Source organism: Plasmodium falciparum (genome assembly GCF_000002765.6).
Source record: "Plasmodium falciparum 3D7 genome assembly, chromosome: 6".
In the NCBI taxonomy this organism is placed as follows: Eukaryota; Apicomplexa; class Aconoidasida; order Haemosporida; family Plasmodiidae; genus Plasmodium; species Plasmodium falciparum.
The window spans coordinates 955,001-980,124 of NC_004327.3; the positions used below are offsets into that span (position 1 = coordinate 955,001).

Here is a 25,124-nt window from a genome sequence, read left to right on the forward strand (position 1 = left end):
AAATATATATTTTTAAAATATATGAAGATACCAAAAAAAAAAAAAAAAAAAAAAAAAATGATATAAAAAATAAAAAAAAAATACACATACATAATAATATATACATATATTTATTTAGTATCCTTTTTTAGAATTCATATGACAAATGAATGTTGATATTATCACAGTATTAAATAATTGCCTTTCTTAATAAATATGAATAAATTATATTATTATATATAATATAATATAATATAACATTTCTTAGTTTTTTTTTTTTTTTTTTTTTTTTCTTTTTGTGGGTGTTTTCTAATTTTTTTATTATTGTCATAATATTCATACATGTTTTCTAATTCTTAGTGGTACACAGTTCTGCTGATATGTAGTTTTTATTTAAAAATATTATATACTCATAATAAGAAAAGATAAAATACTATGCATATATATATATATATATATATAAAAGAAAAAGGTTTAAAACATCAAATATAATGTTATATTCTTTTTTCTTTTTTTTTTTTTTTTTTTTTTTTTATTTTTTTATTTATTTTTTTTTTTTTTCCTTTTTTTCAATCAAAAGAATACGTTGACAAAAAAAATTACAAAGGCACATAAATGTATATTATATAAATATATATATATAAATATATATATTATATATATATAATATATTTATAAATATATAGTATGTAAAATAAAAAAAAAAAAAAAAAATTTAAATCACATATATAATTACATTAGTAATCATTTTTAATCATTTAAGTTATGATTTCATTAATTATATATATTTTTTTTAATTATACAATTATATATATATATATATATATATATATATATTAAATAATATATTATAATATTCAAACAAATTATATATTGTTTATTACATATAAAGGTAAAAAAAAAAAAAAATTATATATGAAATAAGAAATTGTATATGGTTCTTTTTTTTCTATAATTCATTAAATAATATATATATATATATATATTGAAAAGGATTAATAAAATAATTAAACAAAAAATAAAATGTACATTTATTACGATAAGTTATTTTATATAATTTAACAGATATAAAGAAAAAAAATATAATATATATATAGAGAAAGACCTTGTATACAGAAAAAATATTATAGGGAAAAAAAAATAAAAGAAACCTTCTGTTAATATATATATATATTACTTACATAATTAAAAGTTTTATTTTATTTTATTTTATTTTATTATTTTAATTTTTTTTTTTTTGAATTATTTATATATTTGAAATTAATATATCTTATGAACATTTCTGTATGGTTTGCTGAAGTAATAAATTATGAGGCCATTCGATAAATAAATAATATGTTATAGACGGTGACATATATTTAAAAATTTATCGACATAATAATATAATATCAAGAATACATTTAATATATATATATATATATATATATATATATATATATATATATATATATATATATGAAAAAGAGAATTTATATGAGACAATTTTATTTATAAAACGATCACGCATAAATATATATATTTATATATATGTTTATAATATATATTTATATAACTAAAAGAGATTGAACTTGTATAAAATTACTGTTAAAAAGAAAACATATAAAAAAATGATAATAATAAAATTAATATGCCACTAATTAGTACCTTAAATAATCAGATATGAAAGTATAGTATATAACAATATTATTATATATATATATATATATATATATATATATATATTTATATATATTTATCTATTTATTTACCTATATATCTTTTGTTGGCCTGTTTTATTTCTCGGAAATGTATTATGACCCGCTGGTTGCACTTGTGAATATATTACCCGTAGAAAAGTTAAGCGATGAGAATAGTAAAAAAAAATCAAGGTGGGAAAGAAATGCAACTAACAATATTATAGAAAATAAAGTAGTTGTATCGAACAAATGGGGGTCTGAAGATTATAAACCTTATCTTCCATTACCTTTTGTTGATTTCCCACCAGGTTTAACTCCGGCGCAATTAGATCAATTTTTGAGAGAACAGCGATATGATGAATTAACAAAAAAATTAAATAAAGGAGAATTAGAATATGTAGATCCAGACATTCGACCGCCTTCTCCACCTCCTATATATGACAAGAATGGTAGTAGGATAAATACAAGAGAAGCACGAATAAAAAATAGTATGATAGAAGAACATCATAGGTTAATAGAATATTTATTAAAACATGTAGATGGTTTTGTAGCACCTCCTACATATAAACCGATAAAGAAAATTCGTAAAATAGAAATACCTATAGATAAATATCCAGAATATAATTTTATGGGTTTAATTATTGGTCCTCGTGGTTGTAATCATAAACGATTAGAAGCAGAGAGTGGTGCACAAATAAGTATAAGAGGAAAAGGTACATTGAAAGAAGGTAAAAAAACGGATCATCAAACTGAAATAGAAGCTGCTATGCCTAAACATGTACATATAGCAGCTGATACGGAAGAATGTGTAGAAAAAGCTGTTAGTTTAATAACACCTTTATTAGATCCTTTTCACCCTTTACATGAAGAATATAAAAGAAAAGGTTTGGAACAATTAGCTTTGGTTAATGGTATTAACCTAAACCAATTAGATACACAAAAATGTTCTATATGTAATTCAAATACACATTTAACCTTTGAATGTCCCGAAAATATGAATATACAAAATTTTAAAAAGCCAGAAATTAAATGTAATTTATGTGGTGATCATGGTCATATTACTTTAGACTGTAAACTAGCGAAACAGTCATCAAATTATATTAATAAAAATGATTTAGAGAATTCCAATAATTTATCACAACCTATACATACACATGTACATTCACCTGCACCTCCCCCACCTCCACCACCTCCTCCATTATATGATCCATTAATAAGCACACCACAAGGATTTAATGGAATGTACAAGATGGATACAAAGAAAATGGATTTAGAGTATGAAAAAATGATGAATGAATTAAATAGTGATCCAAATAAAGAAAAAAAAAATGATGATATATATAAAAAATTAAGCGAAAATACAATGGATAATATTGGAAATACAAATGATATAATGAATATGAATAATGATAAATATAATATATCAAATGATAGTAATATGATACAAACAAATAATAATAATAATATAAATGATAATAAGGAGTTATATAAAAATGAGAACGAATATAATTTAAATTATATAGAAACAAATAATAATTATATGAATAATTATTCTACTAATATAAATAAATATAATCCATCAAGTCATCATAATATAAACAATCCTAATTTTATACCACTTCCACAAAATAATAATGAAAATCATTTTAATAACATGTTAAATTTTAATAATGTGAATAATATACCTCTAACACCTCCTTTACCTATATTACCAAATTTTCTTAATATACCATTTATTGATAATGACCTTATGGCAAATCCTGCTTTCGCATATCAGGCCAAAGCACCATTGTCTCTTGACCCAATATACATGCAAAATTATGCAAGTAATAAAAATATATATATATATATATATATATATATATATATATACATATATATTTATATTTATTTATTTATTTATTTCATAGTATGAATATTTTTTCTTTAATATAATCATTTGTATATTTTTATTTTATTTTATTTTTAAGGTTGGGCACAAATTCCTATGAATTATGCAGAGCAGTTACTAGTAAATGCGCCCGCACCAGACACAAATCCTCCTCCACTACCATCGGACAGTGTATGTTTGAATAAGGAAGAGAATACAAATACAACATAAAAAAATAATAATAAAATGAATAGATATGTATTTATATATATATATATATATATTTATTTATTTATTTATTTATGTATATATTTATGCAGAAAAGAAAAAAAAAAAAAAAAAAGTTTTTTTTTTTTTTTTTTTTTTTTAATATAAAGATATTTATACCATTATATACACAACATATATCATAATTTTTATTCATTTTGTACTTTTATAAAAGCCCCCTTTATTATAAAAATATGTTTCATTATTCGAATATTTATATTTGAACATTTTTGGCTTTTCACAAAATAAGTGTATATATTAATTTATTATTTATGATCATTAATTTTTTTATTTTTGTATTTATTTATTTATTTATATATTTCATTTTTATCCTTTTGATTAACACGCTTGTTTATTTTCGTTAAATGTGTGTGTTAGCATATGAATAATTTTCATAGAGACTTTTTTTTTTTCGTTACTTACTAAATTAATATTTTTATATACATCGGGGAATTTTGTATATAGCCAACAATACATATCCATAATTTCATAATAGATTTCTAAAAGTTGGGTGTATTCATCGATATGGATTATATTATCAAGATTATTATTTTGTGTGTTTATACTTTTTATTTGCCGTTCATTATCTTCCCATAGTGAATGTATATAAAAATTGTTGTCTGTATCTATTTTTTTATTAAAATGAAAGTTATTAGTTGATATATCATAATAATTATTATCATTATCATTATTATTATCATTATTATTATTATTATCTTTATAATTTATATTACTTTTCACATGTTCTCTTACATATTCATCATATTGATTTATCAATCTTTTATTTATATTAGTATCCCTTTGAATATTACTATAATACAAAATGTTATGATTTATTGTTTTGTTATTATTGGGTTCATTATTTAATAGATCAACATATTTTTTTCCATCCACATGATAGAATATATTATTATTCATACAATTAAAAAAATCTACATAACCTAATATACTATGAGACATACAAAATGTTTTTAATGTATTAAGAAGAACAATATTATTTATGTTTATGGGACATAAGGAATACGTAAATATAATATTTTGTTCTAAATTAATATGTTCTAATTCCTTTGTTATAGTAATCATATTATTATAATTTTTTGTTAAAAAAAAATATTCATCATTTAACTTTACGTATTCAACTAATACTTTAAGTATGTCATGTAGTTTTATTTTTGAATTATATTCATATTCTAAAGTTTTTCTTAACTCTTCAACAATATGATAGTTTGGAAAAAATCCTGCCTTGGCTTGATAATTATTTGTAAAATTTCGTGAGCACATAAAATCATCATAATCATAATCATCATTATTATTACTATCATTATTTTTGTTATGCATATCTTTTATTATTTCTGATTTTTGGTAGTGTGCACTATTATATATATCATTCATTTTGTTTGCTATTATATCTATTTTGTGTTCTTTCAAATTTTTTTCCTTTTTTATTATATGATATATATTTAATAGTGTAGAATGTTGAATATTCAACAAATTATTTATATTGTGTACGTGATGTGGATTAGATTGACGAAATTCACTTTCCCCTTTTTTTAGATGACCTGTCGATATATAATTCAGACTATTTATATATTTATGTTTAAATATGTTTTTTAATATATTGATATCATCTAGATGTACACATGTAATATATCCTATAGATTTATTTGTACATGAAGGATTAAAACGACCTGCCCTACCAGCAATTTGTAAAAATTCAGACATAGTTAAATATCTTAATATATCACCATCATATTTTTTTAAAGAATAAAAAATTATTCTTTTAATATTTATATTTAAACCCATACCTATAACATCTGTAGCAATTAAAATTGTTTCTTTTTTTTTTTTTTGATGATGTTTATATTTTTTAACATAATGAAAATATTTTCTCAAAATATTTTTGTAATAAAAAATGGAATCATTATATTTTTTCATATTATTATTAAGTTTGTTTTTATTCAATCTTTGTTTGTAGGTATCTATTTTAATTTTATATTTTTCTATTTTTTTTTCATATAATAATTGTACATTATGTTGATTGTGTTCAAGATCTCTTTGTGTCGTTTCATCTGTTTGATCTATATGATTTTTACAATATTCATTAAACATATTTATTTGTTTTTTCTTCGAGTCCGGTGGTAAGGATCCATATATTACAAAAACTCTTTTGTTATATTTTTCTAATATTCTTTTTAATAACATAATATTATTTCTTGAGAATGTTATAATACAGTCCCCTGTTTGAACATCTTCTAATGTTGTATTATATTCTTGTAAATGTAAAGAACCTAACCTTTCGAACTTTTTTATAATTAATTTATCATTGAGTATATCAGCCAAATTTTTTATTAAATCTATAATGTATTCACTACCACAAAGATATATATCTTTTGAATTTAAATTCATAAGAACATTGGTCCAAGCGTGTCCTCTTGATTCGTTATTAATCATTTGAATCTCATCAACAATCGCACAGTCGTATTCTTTATTTAAAGGGGTCATCTCTATGGTGCATACAGTATGTGTAACGTTATCATCTTGGTTATTATTATGGTGAATATCACCATGTTGGTTATTATTATGATGAATATCACCATGTTGTTTATTATTATGGTGAATATCACCATGTTGGTTATTATTATGGTGAATATCACCATGTTGTTTATTATTATGGTGAATATCACCATGTTGGTTATTATTATGGTGAATATCACCATGTTGTTTATTATTATGGTGAATATCACCATGTTGGTTATTATTATGGTGAATATCACCATATTGTTTATTATTATTATGTTTAATTATTATTTCCTGACCTGTTAATAAATTAACTTTTTTATTCATTCTTGTTAATTTTGAATATACTTCCCATGCTAATAATCTTAAAGGAGAACAATATAATCCATTTTTTGATAACATCAATTTTTGAAAAGCATGATATGTCTTTCCACTGTTCGGTGGCCCAACATACAAATGTATATTCCTTACTTTCTTTTTATTATTGTTCTTTATGTATAAGTTTATTTCTGTATAATCACATAATCTCTTTATGTGTTCATAAAACATCCATTGCTTATAATAATATTTTTTAATAAAAATTAATAATATATTGACAATAATTTCATCTGACCTTTTTAATTTTTCCTTTGTAATATTATGTATATTCTGTTTATCGCAACAATAATTGTTATAATAATAATTATTATTATTGTTATTATTATTTTTATTATTGTTATTATTATATATTTGATTAGGTGGGGTGGTTGTATAATTTTCATTGGAATGATTAAATAAATCCAATTTGTTACAATAATTATCAGGTTTTATATTTTCATTATTATTTTTTTTAACTTGTACATTAAAAAAATTATCATCATCCTTGTTTTCATCAACATCATTATGCATAAGGATACAATTTCTTAATTGATCAGCATAACTTATATCATCTTTTATATAACTCAAGAAATGATTTCTTACATCCTTATCTAATAAAAAAAAAGAAGGAATATTATATGTATGTATAATACTACTAAGTATATTTTTATCATTCCCAATTCTTATCATGACATTTCTTATTTTTAATATATCATCCTCATTTAACGAAATATTGCGTTGAACCCTTGCATATTCTTCATTTACTTGTTTTTTAAAATTATCATTCGTACGTTCTATAAAGTGACTAAACCTAAACTTTCGTTTCTTTAATAAATCATAAATATTAAAAAAAAAAAATTCGTTTTTTTTTATAAACATTTATGATGATGATATAATGTGTAGGCCGTATTTACGTTTGGCAATCATATGATAAATAAAAAAAAAAAAAAAAAAAAAAAAAAAAAAAAAAAAATATATATAAACAGAGAGGGAGAGAGAATATTATGTGTTAATATTTTACATATTTTTATATATCTTAATATATATATATATATATATATTTTATTTTAATAGTACGAATTATATAAAAGATCTCATACAAAAAAATGATTCATGTTTCGAATAAAGAAATTTATCATATTTTAAAATATCTTATAAAATGAAAAAAAAAAAAAAAAAAAAAAAATAAAATAAAATAAAATAATAATATAGGATGACGGTGATATGATATATAAAAATATGAATATAATTATACACATATATATATATATATATATATATATATATATATATATATAAATATATATTATATATTATTTAATTTTTGCACTCTTCCTTATTGGACCCTACAACCTTAGTATTAATAATTTAATTTTAGAATAATTGAAAATAATAATTATTATACATATTTAAAGATCTTTTAAAAATATATTAAAACTTTAAAGTTAAAAAACTAAAAAATTTATATTCAGCATAGAAATAAATAAAAATATCATACATATATATTTTATAATTGTATGTATTTAAAAATAAAAAATGAAATGCTCAAAATACTTGGAAACAAAAACTTAAAAACATAAAATGGGGGTATATTCATATAAATTCTAATAAATAATTATATATTCATATATTCATTTTTATGATATATTATTAAAATCGTAATATTGAAAAAATAAAACACAAAAGGTACAAAATAATATATGATATGGATACAATTTATTTTGAATATTTCCCTCATGGGAAAAAAAAAAAAACAAATAAAAAAATAAAAAAAAACATATATACATAAAAATATGTACATATAAAATATATACATATAAAATATATACATAAAAATATTTACATAAAAATATTTACATAAAAATATTTACATAAAAATATTTACATAAAAATATTTACATAAAAATATTTACATAAAAATATTTACATAAAAATATTTACATAAAAATATTTACATAAAAATATTTACATAAAAATATTTACATAAAAACATTTACATAAAAACATTTACATATATATATATTTATTTATTTATTTATTCATTTATTATGTTTGTGTGGGTACATATCATATATCACTCTACGACCTTTATTTTTTTGAGGGACTTATACATTTCATATGCTGTTGGCCTATCCTCTGGCTGAAAACTGAAACACTTTTGCAAACATTTTTTTATTGAGTTTGGTAAGAAGTTTGGTATATGAGGTGTTTTTTTATTAACCAACAATTCATGTCTGATTTTAACATTTTTTGTTAAATTATAATAAGGATATTTACTTGAAAATATTTCCACAATACAACATGCTGCGCTCCATATATCGATTTTTTCAGTAACTTCAGTTGTACAACTAAAAGTTTCAGGTGCCATATATCTGTAGGATCCAAAATTACTATATAGTTTTGTATTTTTAAATCTTGCTTTACCAAAATCACACATGACTAGGTTCATATCATCATCTATCAATATGTTTGATGTTTTTATATCTCCATTTATTATAGGTGGATTGTGTGCATGTAACTCATGTACAATACATGATATTTGTATGGCCCATTCTAATCTTTGTTTTTTATGTATTTTATTTTTATTTTTTAAAAAATTAAATAAATTTCCTTTTGCATAATATTCTAATAATAACATTAACTTATTTGATTTTATACATATACCATAAAAGGTACATATATTTGGACGTTGGATATTTTTATATATTTCTATTTCTCTTAAGAAATTTTTTAGATTTTTACTATCTTTTAAATCATGTATTTTTATAGCAACTGGGGTTTTCATATAAATTATTTCTTCACTATCATGATGAGTAGTACTATGGTTATCATCGAACTTGTTATTATTCTTGTTTTCTTTAGTTTCTTGTTTTTTTATGCTTTTTTTAATATTATTCTTGATACATTTGTGACTATCCCCATCATCACAAGCAACATCACGAATATTATTATTATCATCATTATTATCATCATCATCATCATCACCATCATGATTAATGTGATTTTTATTTTTTTTGTTATTTTTGTTCATGTGCTCTTCCATTTTTTTACCTTTAGTTTTATTTTTTTCATCTTCTTTTTGTTTTTTCTTCTTTTTTTTCTTATCCGCTTTATTATTATTTTCTTTATTTTTCATTTTCCCTTTGAGCTCTGTTTTTGCACTACACTCTGGAGATAGTATATGGGGTTGTTGTTCTTCTTTGTCGTTAATTTTTGGAGAGTATGTATATTCCTTTTCGTTAATAATATATTCTTTTGAAATATTTTTATTATTCTTTGAGAGGTTTAAAAGCATGGTTGTTTTGGATTCGTCTGAGTTATTTGTGTTTATAAGGGTACTACTAATAAGACAATTACTTGAATTAATTTTTCCTTTGTTATCTATTTTTTCCACTACATTTTTTGGAATCATAGAATGATGATCATCTGCTCCATGTATATGATTATTGAGAAAATTATCATGGTTTATATTACGACGATTAAGATTATTATTATTATTATTATTATCATCTTGATTATTACTACTTTTGTTTTGTCCCTGCGGAGCACAATTAATAATATTATTATTATTAACAATATTATTACTATTGTTGTTGTTATTATTATTATCTTCATTATTGTTGTTATATTTATCGATGTTGTCCTTTTCATTAATACAATTTATATTAGTTTGAAATCCTTTCTTTTTGTCATCCGTATCAGCAACTTCACAATTACACATTATATAATGGTCCATATTACTAGAAACATTTTGTATATTACTATCGCTAATAATTAAATTGTAATTTATCTGGTGGTTGCCTTTATTATTATATATATTATTATTTATATTATGATCACCATTTTTTTCTACAGTACAAGGAGATACCAAATTGTTGTTAAGAGACTCATTAGAAGAAGCCTTGATATTAGATGATACCATACAACTTGGATCCTTCTTATTATATATTATATTATTTTCAATTACTATATTATTTATTATATTATGATCTTCCATATTACATGCACAATTTCCATTTGGTTGTTTGTGATACTTTTTTCTTAAATTAAAAAGGAATTTTAGAAATCCAAATATAAGTGCATGCAATAAATTATTTATACTCATTTTGCTAAAAGGAATAATAGCTAGTTTGTTTAATCCATTTTTATGTTTATCTATTTCGTTTTTTAAAATAGATGAATTATTTACAATTTTTTCATTATTTAATACATTAAATACAGTGAAATTTTTAAATTTTAATAATTCCTTATGTTCATCTATAAATATAATTTTAAATATACATTTATCACTATAATAATGAAATATATTCTTATTATCAAATATATATAAACTATCTTTAGTTAAACCATATGTTATTATATTTTTACTATTTACATATAAAAATCCATAATTATTTTTATATACAATATTATTATGATATACATCTAATAATAAATATGACATAATTTCTTCATGATGTTTTTTTTCTAAATCTTTATTTATACTCTTCATCTTATGTATTATTTTATCTAATTCATTAAAAAATTCATTCTTATCAATAATTATTTTATCACTCTTTTTATCTGAATAAATATATTTTAGCATTTTCTTTTTTAATCGTCTTATTTCATTAAATTGTGATGAACAACATTGATTATTTTCATTACAACATTGTTCTTTTAAGTTACCACAACAACAATTATTTATTTTCTCTTTATTCTCGTTACAATAATCATCATTTATATTATTCTGTTGATTTATCATATATTGTTGGTTATTCTTCGATGTCTGAATATAACTTGATGTCTCTACAAGGTTATTACTTTTCTTTTCATCTTTGTAATAACAATGTTCCTTATCTAAAGTGTTAGGATCGTTTGTTTGGATTCCTAGACTTTTTCTGTTTAGCTCGCTTAATTTGTTTAAGTGCACTAAATTGTTGAGTATGTTATTCTCTCCCGCAAAGTTAATATTGTTACTAATATTTATATTATTATTATTATTATTGTTAATATTGTTAATATTGTTAATATTATTATTGTTAGTGTTTATATTATTATTAGCAAAATGACACATATTACTTGTTAATATATTATTCGATACTATACCTATACCCTTATTATTATCATTCGATATACCCATATCCTTTTTTCCTACCCTTAACATATGATCATACATACAATTATCACCATTTGTAAATAAATTAAAATTATATTTTTCTTTATCATCTAATTTATCAACACAATCTTCATTCTGATCTATTTTATAATTCAATGAATCAAAAAACTTTTCTATCAACTGATTTCTTAAATAACATAATTTCTTATTGCTCTTTGTACATTTTGATGTATCATTATTGTAGCACTTTTTTTTCTTCTTTATACTACAATTGTTTTCATCTTTTAAATCATTTTCTTTACCATTCTTTTCTCCGTTCTTATCAAACTCGTCAAAATAAACACTACTACGGTTTCTATAAAAAGGATTGTTCATGTTACTATTAACATTATTGTTTAAGTTACTATTAACATTATTGTTTAAGTTACTATTAATATTATTGTTTAAGTTACTATTAATATTATTGTTCATGTTATTATTCATGTTACCATTCATGTCATTCTTATTATTGTTTATGCTGAAAAATTCTATGTCATCTCCAGCATCCCTTATGTACTTCCCTTCACACAGGTTTTTAATATAATCATCGTCATACTCATTTTTTATTTTATTTTTTCCACACTTTTTATTTGGACTATCAATGGATAAGTTAAATGGGTTATCATTATTATGGTCATCATCGTCGTCATCGTCATCGTCATCATCATCATCATCGTCATCTTCATCATCATCATCATCGTCATCTTCATCATCATCTTCATCATCATCCTCTTCATCCTCTTCATCTTCATCATCTTCATTTTCTTCCTTAATTTTATCCTTCCTCTTACACTTTGAATCACCCCTCTCGTCCGTTCCCATATCCTCAGTCGACAACATATCATTTCTCTTAACCTTCCTTATCAAGCTTCCCTTATACACGACACCAAAACCACCTTTTGATAAGTAAGAACTTATTTTGATATTATCATAATGTATTAATAAAGAGTCGCTTATATATAAAGAACATATATTCGTATTTGTCATAAAAATAATTTTGGAAATGTTAGTAAAGACATTTTTATTTCTTAAAGGATAATACAATTTAATTCTTTTAACTATAACATCATTTTCTCCTAAATGAATTAAAGGGAAATTTAACATCCTTTCTTTTTCTAAGCTCCTTCTATATATTTTAATATTTGTATTTTCTTTGGTTCTAAAAATGTTTTTTTCTTCATCATATATAACATTTTCATTATTAAAACAATTTTCTTTATAATAAGAAGAACTATTATTGTTATTTATATCATCTACATTATTCGATGGAACTTCAGCAGAATCTCTCTTTTTCTTTTCACTATCCGAAATATTTACATTATGTACATCAACATAAATATTTTTTTTGCATTCATTATTTTTATCATTATCCATTATATCTATAATGCTATTACTATTTTTCATTTTTTTATTTAATATTATAATATTATCTTTATTTTTTTTTTCATTCAAAATATTTACAGGAATATGTGAATGTCCATTTGCATGTACTTGTACATGTACATGTTCTCTGGTAAATATAGAACTATTGTTACTATTATTTCCTTTAATCAAGTTATCATTACATTCAACACATACATTTTTTTGGTTCATTTTAAATAAGGAGTCTTTATTCATATCTTTGTTATTTTTATAGTCTTCCATATTCTTTTCATCACTTGTAATTCTCATACATTTCTTTATGTATTTATGATTATTATCTTTATCCTCGATATGTTCTTTTCTGACATGAGGGTTGTTCCTTAATCCATTGTTTGGGTCTCCAAAAATGTCATTATGTATATAGGTTTTATAATAAGCACTGAAATTATTCAAACTATTTATATGATTTATACTATTTATATGATTTATACTATTTATATGATTTATACTATTTATATGATTCACACTATTTATATTATTCACACTATTTATATTATTCACACTATTTATATTATTTACACCATTTATATTATTTACACCATTTATATTATTTACACCATTTATATTATTTACACCATTTATATTATTTACACCATTTATATTATTCACACCATTTATATTATTCAGACCATTCATATTATTGTTGTCCTTTTGGTATATCACATTTGTTATTAAATTATTTTTGGAATGATGATCTGTGGAGTTATATGATACCTCCTGTTTATTATGTTCTTCATATATATCATCTTCTTTAATTCCTTTAATATCTTGTCTATATAAATATTTTGTTGAGTTCACATTATTATTAGGTCCATTGGGGTTGAAATTATTATTAATACTATTGCTTTGGTATATATTCATGTTTCTATTTGATTCGTCTTTATATTCTTTATAAGAGGATATTTTTTCATATTGTTCTTGTTCATATTTTTTCATTTTTCTATCCATAAGATCTTCAAGAGGTCGATGCGCTAGATATTTATTTTTTGCTTCGTTTATCATAAGACTGTTTCGGTCATTTACAAGAAAATATTTTTTTACACCGGCGTTTATTATATTTGTTTCGTTATTTGTTCTATTATTATTGTTATTAATAGCTAATGTATTTAAATAATGACCCTTCAGATTGTTGTAATTTAAATTATTATTATTGTTTATATTATTATTCATTGTGTTATTATTAAAGTTCATATTATTATTATAATCAATGCTCATATGACTTGCTTTTCTTTCTAAATAATTGAAATATTTGTCTTCTTGATCTAATCCTTTTCTTTTTTCAAAAATTATTTCTGAATTTTTTTTTTCATCAAATATATTTACGAATGTTATTTTATTATTTATATTATTTATATTGTTTATATTGTTTATATTGTTTATATTATTTATATTATTATTATGTATATCTTCTTTTCTCTTCATTAATAGTTCTTGTTCTTTTTTTTTATTTTTTTCAGAAAAACCATATATATGATCGTAGTGGTTCATATTATTGTGTGTCATATTTTGATTGGGTCTGATATTATTAGTGCTGGATATATTTTTATATTTGTCTAAATCTTTTAAATGAAGAAGATATTTTTCTTCTTTTTCGTAATCTGTTTTTTCTCTCTTAATATTATATATCTTATTTCTAATTTCCATAAAATTATCTAATATGACGTTTTTATTATTTTTACTATCGTTCATAGGTATATTATTACTATTACTATTATTATTATTATTATTATTATTATTATTGTTGTTGTTGTTGTTGTTGTTTATGAGCTTTTCGCCTATAAGATTTTTTATAGAGTGTACCCCTTGAGCGTTACTAAAAGGGTTTATTTTATTGGATAAGAAAATATTCTTTCTATTAATATTATTATTATTATTATTGTTGCTGTTATTGTTTATATTAATTATCTTATGATCATTCAAACCACAAGTTAGATATTTACCAATATTATTACTAATAAAATTATTAGTAGTACTATTATTTTTATTTATATTATTATTTTCGATATTATTCATACAATTATTATTTCTTATATTTGCTTTTAAACCAGATTTGATCTCTTTATTAGAAATGAACACGTTAGAATTATGATCACCAACAAATTGATCAATTTCAAGGTTTTCTAAAAGCTTAATATGACTAGCATAATATTTATCGTTCTTATAATCATGGATATTTTCATTATTACAACTTTTAAAACTTAAGGTTCTTGTATATGTATTAATATTATTATTATTTTCATTAAACAATAAATTATTATTTATATATACAAGATTAAAATTCTTATCTTCTTCAATGGGGCTTTTCTTATTATTTAAATACTCGTTATTAAATTCGTGATTTTTTATTATTTTATTATTATTTCCTAATGGGTTCATAAGTAAACTAATATTACTACTACTACTACTACTACTACTACTACTATTATTATTACTATTACTCTTACTCTTATTATTTAATATGTTGATATTCTCACGATGTGTATTATATAATAACTTATTATTTATTGTGCTACTTTTTAATAATATATTGTTATTATTACTAATGCTACTATTAGGGTTATTATTAATATTATCTATATTACTATTATTACTTATATAATAATAATTATTATGTATATTATTATGTATACTATTATGTATATTTTTTGAAATATTATTATTTTTATTATTATTATTATTATTATTATTCATATCAACATCATTTTTTGGAATCTTAAATGGATTCTCCATTAAAAAAAAAAATGTATTTTATACTACTATATATATATATATATATATATAATATATCCTTGAGCATATATTAATATATACTTATACATATAAATATATATCACAACAATTTGTTAATATTCTTTATAATAATTATTATTATTTTTTTTTTTTTTTTATATATTTAATTAATTATTTAATTATTTATTATTTTTATTATTTTTATTTTTATATTTTTTTTTTTTTTTTTTTTATTACCATTTCATATATATAATAACACATTAAAATATATATTCGTATGATAATTTCTATATGTTAGAAATAAAATGTAAAATTAAAAATAAAAAAAAAAAAAAACACACATATAAATATATATATATATATATATATATATATATAACACCTATATATGTATATTCCTATATATATAAATAAATATATTTTAATATTAAATTTTTTTATGTAACTAAATCAACAAGAAAAATTTTTTAATTATTTTAATTACAATATTATTACATATAAAACAACATATACACAAAAAAAAAAAAAAAAAAAATTAAAAATTAAAATATATTAAAATAAACAAAACATAATAAAATAAAATTATAAATTATAAATTATAAATTATAATATAAGAAATATTTCTATTTAACATATATTATATATTTACAACAGATACGTTAATGATATTAATTATATTTATCTAACATATATATATATATATATATATAAAAACAAGTTAAATTAAAAAAAAAAGTATACACACTTCTTAATGTCAACACATTAATATATATATAAATAAATAAATAAATAAATAAATATATATATATATATATATATATATATATATATATATATATATATATATTATAAAAAAATATAAATGTCTTTTTAAGCATCTATATGTGTATTATGAAAGAAATAATATTACATCTATACACATATATATTGTGTATATTTAATATTATACTTATTCCTTTAATTAATTTGTATTTCTAAGAATATATATAAATATATATATGATAATATTATACATAAACATATAAAATATATAAATAATATATATTTTTTTAATAAACAATATATAAAAACAATATATCTTTTTTTTTAATGTGATACGTCAAACATATTTATAATAACTATAAAAAAAAAAAAAAAAAAAACTTAAATAAAAACAATTATTTAGTATTTTTAATTATAATAAATATTATCACAATAAAAAAAAATATATATTAAATATATATATATATATATATATATATATATATATAAATGTATTCAAAATTATAGCACTAAATAAATATATATATATATATTAAAAACTAAACATTGAAAAATAGCTATATAATAAATAACCAGAAAATACTTTATACTTACATCTATATATATACATATATTAAAATATAAAGTAAATGTTATTAATATAATACAATACAATGGTTTATAAACTATTATTATATATAATATATAATTTTTTTTTTTTTTTTTTAATATATAAAAATATAAATATATATATTTTATATATATATATTATTATATAATATTAAAAAAGAATAAACACTTATTCATCCCACCACTTTTTTTTTTTTTTTTTCGTTTCATATATATTAAAAAAAAAAACAATATTTTATTATTTTTTTTCTTCTCAATTGAAATATACTTTTTTTCAAAATAAAATAACAAAATTTTATTACAAGAAACTAAAGCAAAATTTAAACTTATAAAAAAAATATATCAATATCGAAAAAAATTAATTTTTCTTATATAGAATTAAAAATACTGTTTCAAAAAATAAAAATTGAATTATTCATAAAATAAATGATATCATCATTAGAAGTTATAAAAAATATATTATTAAATATATATATAATAATATATATAGGTATATATATATATATATATGTATATATAAATATATATATATCTATAATAATAATAATAATAATAAAATATTTTTATAAACAACATTCCACAAAAATACAGTGTTTATTTATTTTTTTATTATATATATAAAAATATTATTAGTATATATTATATATATATATATATTATTATTTTATATATATATTAATTAATATATTATATATATTTATATATATTTTTATATATATACATACATTATATACAAATTTAAAAAATTATATAATTATAAATATATATTTTATATATATATAATATAATATAATATAATATATATTTATATGTATATATAATAGAATATATAAATTTATAAATGTCATTATTATAATATATGTCGTTCTATTAAAATATAAAAACATACAAAGTTATATAATTATAAATTATACATATATATAAATATATTTTTAATATATATATATATATATATATTAAAAATATAAAAAAACAAAATTATAAAGATACGTATTAAACATAATTTTATTTGATTCTCTTAATATTAATTCATATATAAAAATAAAAAGTATAAAAAATATATATGTATATATTTATATTTTTTTAGATATACATGCAAAAACAGAAGAAATTCTTGATATATATATTTTAAAAATACTTTTATTTTTTTAACTTATGTATTTTTGATATGTAATAAATATATATTTTCTTTAAACAACAGATGAATATATTTTTTAATGAATATATTATTATATTATTATTCCTCTTTTTATAATTTAACGACATGTACATATAAAAAAATATTTATTATATTTGGTTAACTGTTTTTTTTTTTCTTTTATTATATTTATTTATATATACAATATATAAAAAATATAAATGAATATAAAAAAATATAAAAAATAGGTCTCAAAAAAGAAAACAGGATAGAGAAAATAAACAAAAAAATATAAAAAAATATAAAAAAATAAAAAAAAAATAAAAATAAATAAAAATAAATAAAATTAAATAAAAGGGGGTAAAAAACTTATATATAAATATATATTATAATAATATAAAAAAATATATTATAAATTAAAAGAGTAAACAATAAACATAAAATAAATATATAATTATTATAATATATATATATATATATATATAATATATAATTATATATATGATAAAAATTTATTTTAAAATTTATAAAAATATATAACAAAATTAATTATATTTTTGAAAAAATTAAACATGAAATTATTATATAATTATATAAAAAAGAATGAAATGAAATAATAAAATATATATATATATATATATATATATATATATATATATATATTCTTTAAAATATAGTTAAAAAAATAATATAAATTTTAATAATATAATAAATAATAAATATTGTGTTGTTGTATAATAATATAAAAATATTTTATACATACTTTTCTTATAGTAAAATATATTATTATTATTTTTGCAAAAGGTTTATAATTTTATAAAAACATTTTTTTCATATTCCATTTTGTGGTTGTAAAAAATAATATTATAAATAAATTAAATAAATACCTTTTATATGGTATATATTATATATATAATATATTTTTTAATATAATAATTATATATATACTTTTTTTATAAATATATTATTATTATATAATACACTATTACAAAAATAATTTCTTTATTTATAATATAATAAAATAAATATAAAAAAAAAAATTTTTTAATCATAGGACCCACAACACAATCATTTCTTTTTTTCTATAATTATATATAAAATAATAATTTATTTACTTTTTTTATTTATTTGTATTGTTACTGTTTTGTTTTTTAAAATCTGTTATATGAAAAATTACAAACAAAATATGGTTCTACATAAATATATAAAAAATATTATAAAAATTTGTCATAAAAATAAAAAAAATAAATCCTTATAAGAAATAAAAACAAAAATTATATAATTGTTATAAGAACAGTACTTTAATTATTAATTAATTATATAATTAATAAAAAGAAAAAAAAAAAAAAAAAAAAAAAAAAAATTAACCTATATATTTATAATATATAAAAATGAATATAAAATGCTTGTGTCAAAATATTAAATTATATTATATTTATTATATATATGTATATAATATAAATAAAGATAATATTATAATATATTATTAAATACATTTCTATTATAATACGGTGTTTCATTTCAATACCAAAAAAATATACATAATATATTATATATAAATATATATATATATATATAATATACATGTTTTTTTTTTTTTTTTTTTTTTAAATAAGCCTTGAATTTTTTCTTTTTAATACTTGAATTTATGTTATTACGCAATGAAAGGAAGCCGAAAATCATTATATATGAATTTTTTTTTTTTTTTTTTTAAATATAAATTATCATAAAAAAAAAAAAAAAAAAAAAAGCTTTATATAGTATATATTATATATATATATATATATATAATGGTGTTAGAATATATAGTAATAATGAACACTAGGGGATTATTTCATTTTATATATTTTATATTTCTTTTTCTTTTTTTTTTTTTTTTTATTGTACAAAGGTATAAAATAATATGAATAAAAAAAAACATGCTTAATTTTTAAAACATATTTTACATTTAGTAAATTTGATTTTAGTTTTATGAAACTTTTCCGTTATATTTTGTTTGTTATGTTTTTTTATTGACTCCTTATTTTTTGTGGTGTGTTAAAAAAATATGTATTTATAAATATTATTTCCTTCGTTCACTCAAATATTTAGGTAATATTATATATAATTCATTATGATAAAAATATTATATGTATTCTAAAAAACACTTAAGGTGTACCTTTTAATATAAGTATGTAAATGTTTTGTATGTCCTGTGTGCTATTATTAAAAAATGTATATTAACTAAATGAACATAAAAATATTATATATATATATATATATATATATATATATAATTATATGATCCAAATATTATCTATATTTTTGGCTGTATTTTTTTTTTTTTTAAATGGAAATTTTGGCTAGAAAAGTCATATAAAAAAAAAAAAAAAAAAAAAAATACAGCCGAAATTACAGACATAATGGGTTTAAGAGAATTAAAGGGTATATATTTTATTTTCCATGCTATATAAATAAGAAAATCTTTTGATTAAGTTGCAACAATGTAATATCATATCAGTAGATAAATATAAATAAATGAATAAATAAATAAATATATATATATATATATATTATATTATTCTTGTTTTCTTTATTTTTTTAATTATATAAAAATTTTTATTGCAAAAAATGTATTACATCTAACATATAAATGTTTATTTTAAAGGTCATCTGTTTTATAACACATAAGAATTTTTATGTACTCATAATATTTTATATTGAAAAAGGAGAATATAAAATTATAAGACATCCTTTAACGTTTAATTGAAAAAAAAAAAAAAAAAAAAAAAAAAATTGAACAAATGAACTATATACATATTAAACATACAATTCTGTGAAATATTACACATTTATAAATATTGGTATAATAATATTTTAAAAGTAATATATAAATAGGGACCCATTTATATCCATTTACACCAGAAAAAAATAAAATAAAATAAAATAAAATAACATGGTAAATGTAATAAAAATTAATATATTTTCCATTATATATAGAAAAAATAATCGTTTCATTATATTTACATAATATTTGGAGACCTAAAAATTTCAATGAAATATTATGTATATAAATACGTAAGAAAGAAAATTCACTTTAACATTTCATCTCAAATTTTTAATTATTTTTATGAGTATGATAATATGTCTTCAAAATAAATAAATATATAAATATATAAATATATATATATATATATATATATATATATATATATATATATATATATATTATATATGTACAAAAAAAATATGTATAACTTTTTTTTTTTTTTTTTTTTTTTTTTTTTTCAAGTTAATAAATATAAATAAAATTTAATTCTATCATACAAATTAAAAATAGAACTATATAAATAAATAAATATATATATATATATATATATATATATATATATATATATATAATTGTAATAAATAAACGTAATATATACCTCATATGTATTTTATTATAGCTTTAATGAAGTTATTAATTCATTTTATAAACTTGTAAATATTAAAAAAAAAAAAGAAAAAAAATTTCTTACATATTCATACAAATTTTAATATATAAAATCAATAAGCCGCCTTTATTAAATAAATATTTATTAATGTTACTTAAATTATAGCATGAATTAATTATATTATACACATTATTAGAATTGTATATAATTTTTCATGTGCTGAGTATATCAACACATAATTTAGATTTTTTTTTTTTTTTCCCCCTTTTTTTTTTTTTTTTTTTTTTTTTTTGTATATAAATATGGAACCAATAATAATTGATAATTTGTATGAATTTGGTAATGAAGAAGTTCGACTAGGTATTGATGAAGCTGGGAGGGGACCGGTATTAGGGCCTATGGTATATTCTGGTTTTTATTGCAATAAAGAACATGAGAAACTATTAAAAGAAATGAAAATTGATGATTCAAAAAAGATAACTGAAGCAGATAGAGAAAAAATGTTTGTAAAATTAAATAATAGTAAATTACCATTTGGTTGGAGAGTACACATATTATTACCACAAGACATAAGTGCTAAAATGTTAAAAAAGCAGAAATATAATTTAAATGAAATATCACATGATACAGCTATATCTATAATTGAACATGTTATAAATCGAGGATGTAATTTAACAGAAGTATTTGTAGATACTGTAGGGAAAGCAAGTGTATATGAAGAAAAATTACAAAAAATGTTCCCACATATAAAATGTACTGTAAAGGAGAAAGCTGATTCTTTATATCCAGTAGTAAGTGCAGCGTCAATTTGTGCTAAAGTTACACGTGATTTTCTTTTAAAAAAATGGAAATATGAAGAACCAATTATTAATATAGATAATGGTTTTGGATCGGGTTATCCAGGAGACCCAGTAACCAAAAATTTCCTAAAAAATAATTTTGATTCTGTTTTTGGCTTTCCTAGTATTGTTCGCTTTAGCTGGTCAACAGCTGATACTATGTTGGAAAACTTAGGGGAAAAAATTGAATGGTATGATGATGAAGAGGGTAATGACTCAAAAGCACTCAAAAGGAAAATACCATTTGATTATAGCAAATTTAAATCACCATATATTAAAAGGTCAACATTTTATTCAAAAAATGGTTTAGATTTAGTGGAAAATTTATAAAAAAAAAAAAAAAAAAAAAAAAAAAAAAAAAAAAAGGAATAATACGACAATATTATTATGTGTGATATGCATATATGTATACATATGATACATATAACGGAACATTTTAGATAATCATACTTATAATATAAATACTTTTCTAATTCATATATAAAACTTTTATATATTTTTTTTTTTTTTTTCCAATATAAATACTATAAATAGCTAGCTGTAACCATATATTTTTTTTTACAATAAAAATTATATATTTATAAAAAAAGGGAGGAAAAGAATGGAGAATACCTTATAAAATAGTTTAATTAATAAAGTAATATACACATAACGAATTATGTGCTATATATTTATGCTTCATTTTTTTATTTTTATTTTATTTTTTTTTGTAATATTATTTTTTTTTTAGATAACTACTTATATTTGAATTTTGATATAGATAAAATAAAACAGCTTGAATTGTTCATGTAATTTAAAAAAAAAAAAAAAAAAAAAAAAAGAAAATGTAAAACCTATTTAAGAGTTATCTAATGAAAGTTTTTAAATTTTAATAATTACATATATATATATATATATATATATTGATTAGTATATCTTTATGTTAAATATATTTTCTTATTTTCGTTGTATTTATTGAGTTACTCATAAAAATTTTGAACGACCCTTTTTTTAATATGAAAGGTATAAATAATCCGAGTATGATGGTATTTCAAAATATGCTTAATTACTTAATAAATATATAGAAAAAAATAATTATAAATATTCAAAAAATAAAAATAAATATATAAATGAATTGTATTTTTTTATTGAAGTAATTATAATATATATAGAAAATATAAATATTCATCAGATTATATATATAATTAATATATATATATAATACATTTATTTATTTGTTTGATAAGAAAAATATGGCGATATATAAATTTACTCCAATCTAATAAAAATTTAATTTTTTTTGTGGGCTTAAAATTTTTGAATAAATTTTAAATCCTATGGTTTTATTTTTATAATAGTAATATTGTTGTTCATAATATATTAGCTCTATATATACATAATATTATCTATTATATACACAAAGTATTTATATAATTATACCCTATGAACTATTTATATTTTTTGAATATCACTTTTATGAAGGTTGATATATATTTCTTCTTATATTAAATTAAAATATACTAAAAAATAAAGAAATATAATTTAATATTATATAAAAGAAAAATACGAAAAATTAAAAGAAATAATTATATAATTGTTTTCATTTTTTTTTTTTTTTTTTTTTTTTTTTCATTTAAATATCATGTTAATTTGCTTTTTTTATTATTATTAACAAAATAAAATGTATGTATGATATATATATTATATTTATGTATATATATTTTATATATATTATATTATGTAATATTCCTATTACACTTTAATTTTTAGTCAGGTATGTAAAATTTTTGTTATTATTTAAAAAATAAAAAGAAAAAATTCAAATATAAAAAAAAAACCCTTAAAATATTTATTAATTTTTTCATTCTTTACTTTTTCTTTTGCTTTCTTCTATTCCTTTATATTTTTATTTTATTTTATTATTTTTTTTTTTTGTTGGGGAATATTTTTAAATTGTCTTGCTTATAAAAGTTTACACTTTTTTTTTTAAGAAATTTTTTTTTTATATTTGAAATAAGTTATTATTATATAAATTTTAAAAGGATTATATGTTTATATATAATATTTTTTTATTTCACTAATTTTTTTTTTTTTTTTTTTTTTAATGCATATATTATATATATATATATATATATATAATATAATATAATATATGTATATATATATAATATATGTATATATATATATATATATATATATATATATATATATATATGTATACTTAAATATATAAATATATATGTATAATTATTATATAATAAATATTATTATATACATATATATAATATATATATATATATATATATATATATATATAATATATATATATATATATATATGTATATATATTATTATTATAATGCAGTATTTTTAAATATTTTTATGTTATAATAAATTTTTTTTTTTCCTTTTTTTTATTTAAAAAG

The 25,124-nt window shown here is 18.1% G+C and overlaps 4 protein-coding genes across 4 annotated transcripts; 2 read left to right on the plus strand and 2 right to left on the minus strand.

The window, feature by feature from the left end:
• Positions 1 to 1,764: 1,764 nt before the first annotated feature.
• On the plus strand, positions 1,765 to 3,756 carry PF3D7_0623600 (transcription or splicing factor-like protein, putative; the record flags this gene model as incomplete). Its single annotated transcript, XM_961125.1, has 2 exons — positions 1,765 to 3,481; positions 3,626 to 3,756. The coding sequence occupies 2 exons, from the start codon at positions 1,765 to 1,767 to the stop codon at positions 3,754 to 3,756; spliced, it is 1,848 nt and encodes a 615-aa protein (XP_966218.1).
• A 375-nt stretch (positions 3,757 to 4,131) lies between these two features.
• On the minus strand, positions 4,132 to 7,545 carry PF3D7_0623700 (ATP-dependent RNA helicase SUV3, putative; the record flags this gene model as incomplete). The annotated part of the gene is made up of 1 exon (XM_961126.1): positions 4,132 to 7,545. One exon carries the CDS (start codon positions 7,543 to 7,545, stop codon positions 4,132 to 4,134), a length of 3,414 nt encoding a protein of 1,137 aa, XP_966219.1.
• A 1,195-nt stretch (positions 7,546 to 8,740) lies between these two features.
• Positions 8,741 to 15,955, minus strand: PF3D7_0623800 (tyrosine kinase-like protein, putative; the record flags this gene model as incomplete). The annotated part of the gene is made up of 1 exon (XM_961127.1): positions 8,741 to 15,955. The coding sequence occupies one exon, from the start codon at positions 15,953 to 15,955 to the stop codon at positions 8,741 to 8,743; it is 7,215 nt and encodes a 2,404-aa protein (XP_966220.1).
• A 6,227-nt stretch (positions 15,956 to 22,182) lies between these two features.
• PF3D7_0623900 (ribonuclease H2 subunit A, putative) lies at positions 22,183 to 23,049 on the plus strand (the record flags this gene model as incomplete). The annotated part of the gene is made up of 1 exon (XM_961128.1): positions 22,183 to 23,049. The coding sequence occupies one exon, from the start codon at positions 22,183 to 22,185 to the stop codon at positions 23,047 to 23,049; it is 867 nt and encodes a 288-aa protein (XP_966221.1).
• Positions 23,050 to 25,124: the final 2,075 nt, after the last annotated feature.